The sequence below is a fragment of the Pundamilia nyererei genome, unplaced genomic scaffold (genome assembly GCF_000239375.1).
Source record: "Pundamilia nyererei isolate P.nyererei 1_Seehausen unplaced genomic scaffold, PunNye1.0 scaffold00063, whole genome shotgun sequence".
NCBI lineage: Eukaryota > Metazoa > Chordata > Actinopteri > Cichliformes > Cichlidae > Pundamilia > Pundamilia nyererei.
This window is the reverse complement of record NW_005187464.1, coordinates 1596036-1598737: the sequence shown is the minus strand read 5'-3', so window position 1 is coordinate 1598737 and position 2702 is coordinate 1596036. Positions and strand designations below refer to the sequence as shown.

At 44.4% G+C, this 2702-nt stretch overlaps 1 protein-coding gene across 1 annotated transcript in view; it reads right to left on the bottom strand.

The window, feature by feature from the left end:
- Nucleotides 1–1012: 1012 nt before the first annotated feature.
- The window catches only part of nfkbil1 (nuclear factor of kappa light polypeptide gene enhancer in B-cells inhibitor-like 1), a 4774-nt gene continuing 3084 nt past the window's right edge, over nucleotides 1013–2702 (bottom strand). Inside the window, exons 3-4 of the mRNA XM_005735276.1 lie at nucleotides 2144–2255; nucleotides 1013–2064 (exon numbers count right to left, since the gene is read on the bottom strand). Of these exons, the coding sequence (XP_005735333.1) occupies nucleotides 1475–2064; nucleotides 2144–2255 (702 nt within the window). The 3' untranslated portion in view covers nucleotides 1013–1474. The remainder of the gene's footprint in view (nucleotides 2065–2143; nucleotides 2256–2702) is intronic.

Here is a 2702-nt window from a genome sequence, read left to right as displayed (position 1 = left end):
TCTTATTCGGTTCCACCGCTGAAAACCGACCGACCATATGCTTTCCTTTGTATGTGAAAGTCTTTCTTTGAGCTGTTTTCGGGCGGTGATTTGAACGTTTTTAAAAATAGAGTTTTAGTTTTGATAACTTTTTCCAGCGGATTTGAATGCAGCCAATCACCTGCTGCAGCACATAATCGATGAGACACGCACAACGTGACTCAACACTAATGTCACCTGTGTGAAGTAAGAAATCATGGAGTTTTCATCTTGCAAGCAGAGACTCACATGTTAGATTTACATGTCTTTGTTTTTGCACATTCTCATACAACCACTTTATAAACCAGAGGTCAGAGCTTCATCCATTAGGACTTTCAGCATCGCACCCAGAATCTCGGAAATCCTCATAGATGGCGAAACAAGCCGTTTCCAGTAATTTGACAGATAGCTGTCAGATAGTGAGAAGAAAGGTGGTTTGGGCTGCTCCCTTATTTCCCAAAAGATCACCATAGCGGATGGATCCGGGCGCTAAGCTTGTAACTGGGAGCAGCTAAGGTTGGATTTGTGTCTCCTGTTAGTGACAAACCAGGGACGTTCACAAATAACCACTATAATACAGATATAATACAATACAAACGCTGTCATAACACAGTTCATCCGGTTGAGCGGAGCCACTGCTTACAAAACAGAGAACGTGGCGGTGTCGTAACAAGGTGTGGAGTGTTTTGTAAAGTAGATTGTGTCGGTCCACCCTCTGCTGCTATAACAGCTTCAGCTCTCTTGGAAGGCTTTCAACAAGGTTTAGGAGTGTGTTTATAGGAACTTTTGACCATTCTTCCAGAAGCGTATTTGTGAAATCAGACCCTAGGTCAGATTTATGGAAAAGAAAAGACAAGCTGCTTGGCTCTGATGACCCATATGACATGTTCTCATCAGTGGGGGAGGCAGAAAGACAATAAACAAGATCCAGGAAAACGTGCTAAACATTACGTGGCCGAGTGTGTCCATGTGTGTCTACTAAGGCACTCTATTGTACAGTAAAACAATATATTAAGTTTATTCTTTGATCAAATGGGCAGAAAAACAAACCAACCAACATGTCATGACTGTGCATCTTTTGATCTCCTCAGAGTCTTATGGACAGGTGTCTCCTGAGTTCTGGAATTATGTTGTATGGAAAACTGAAAACTGGTAACTTATTTTTTAGATACACATACAATTTACAATTACTGTATTTTTTTTAAAGCTCCATTTTCCATATAGGATTGTTGCATCAGTCAATATGAATAAATGGCTCTTCTGAATGTTTGTAAATGCAGATATGAGCTCACAGCAGTTTTGCTTGTTTTCAGCAGAGCTCATTCACCTGCAAGATAAAAGCTGGTGCTTGCGTCCTCTGTTCGGTAGTGTTAGTACTACACAAATAGGTGACAGTGGTTCTTTTCACACATACAGGATTTCAAGAAGAGCACATATAACGTTCATGGTGTGATTTTCAAGTCTTCAAACTCTGAGCCAGTCTGTTGAGCTCCTGTGACAGAGCGGTGACTGTATCCAGGATCTTCTGTTTGTCCTTCTCCTCCAATCGAGCTTCACATCGCTGCGCGAATTTATCGGGGTGCCACAGCGCTTGCTGCTTTCGAAGCGCTTTGCGAAACGCCGGTACGTCCTTTCGGTCCACACCATGCAGCATGACCTCGATCATCTCCTGGACCGTACCTCTCGGAGCCGGCCAGGGGATGTCACCGAAGCTCAGCTTCGTGCTGCCTGCCGAGGCGCCACCCTGAAAGGTCGCCGCGCACCTCTCATCGTACTGCTGCTTCTTGCCACGCTGAGTCTCCTCCTCTTTGCGAGCTGCACGAGCCAGATATTCCTCGTGCTCCTTCTGCAGCCTTTTGTGCAGCTCCTTGCGGCTTCGCTCTTCTTCCTCCATCTCTCGTTTACTCTTGCTTCTTTTCCACCCAGAAGATGAGGCCGCGAGTCTCTGGGCCTGGGTGTGTTTTTTATCATAGAATTCCTTCCGGATGCGATCAGCCCAGTCCCCAAAGTCTTCTTCGTCATCATCAACGGGAAGAAAGTCATCAGCTGTGAAACAAATACAGCAGTGTTATCAAGCAGAGAGAGAGAGTTAAACTCAGATTCATCTGTGATGTTTAGGATTTACCATCATATACTCCAAAGGTTTCATAAAATTCATCCTCGCATTCGTCAAACAGCTTCTCCAGGAATTCCTTCTCAGGGTCTGCTTCACGTGGATGGCTCATGTTTTCTTCAGCCTGCGATAAATGTCAGGGGAAAAGTGTAAATATTACTGAAGACGCAGGAAATCAATGTGACATGGGTAATCCAACACTGCAGAGCTGAGCTCAGTTTATTCTAGCTCATCACCAATTCATCAGTAATGAGGTCTGGCTGTGCTGAGCCAGAAACCCTCACACACTCACCCTGCATTTCCTCAAATCTAATCTTAGGGTAATGTTATGAACCATGTAGCTTTGAGCTATTTATAATCCCATGACTCAAACAAATTCCATGACAACACCTCCTCTGTGATCTTCTTTTCCTCCTGCATGGCAGCTCCATACTAAACATCTTTAGTCCAGTGTATCCACCATCTCTCCTCTGAACATGTCCAAAACATCTCAGCCATGCTTCTCTAACTTTGTCTCCAAAAAAAACTGTGGAGCAAAGAGGCTGTGGAGGAGCTTCGCACGTGTTTGGAG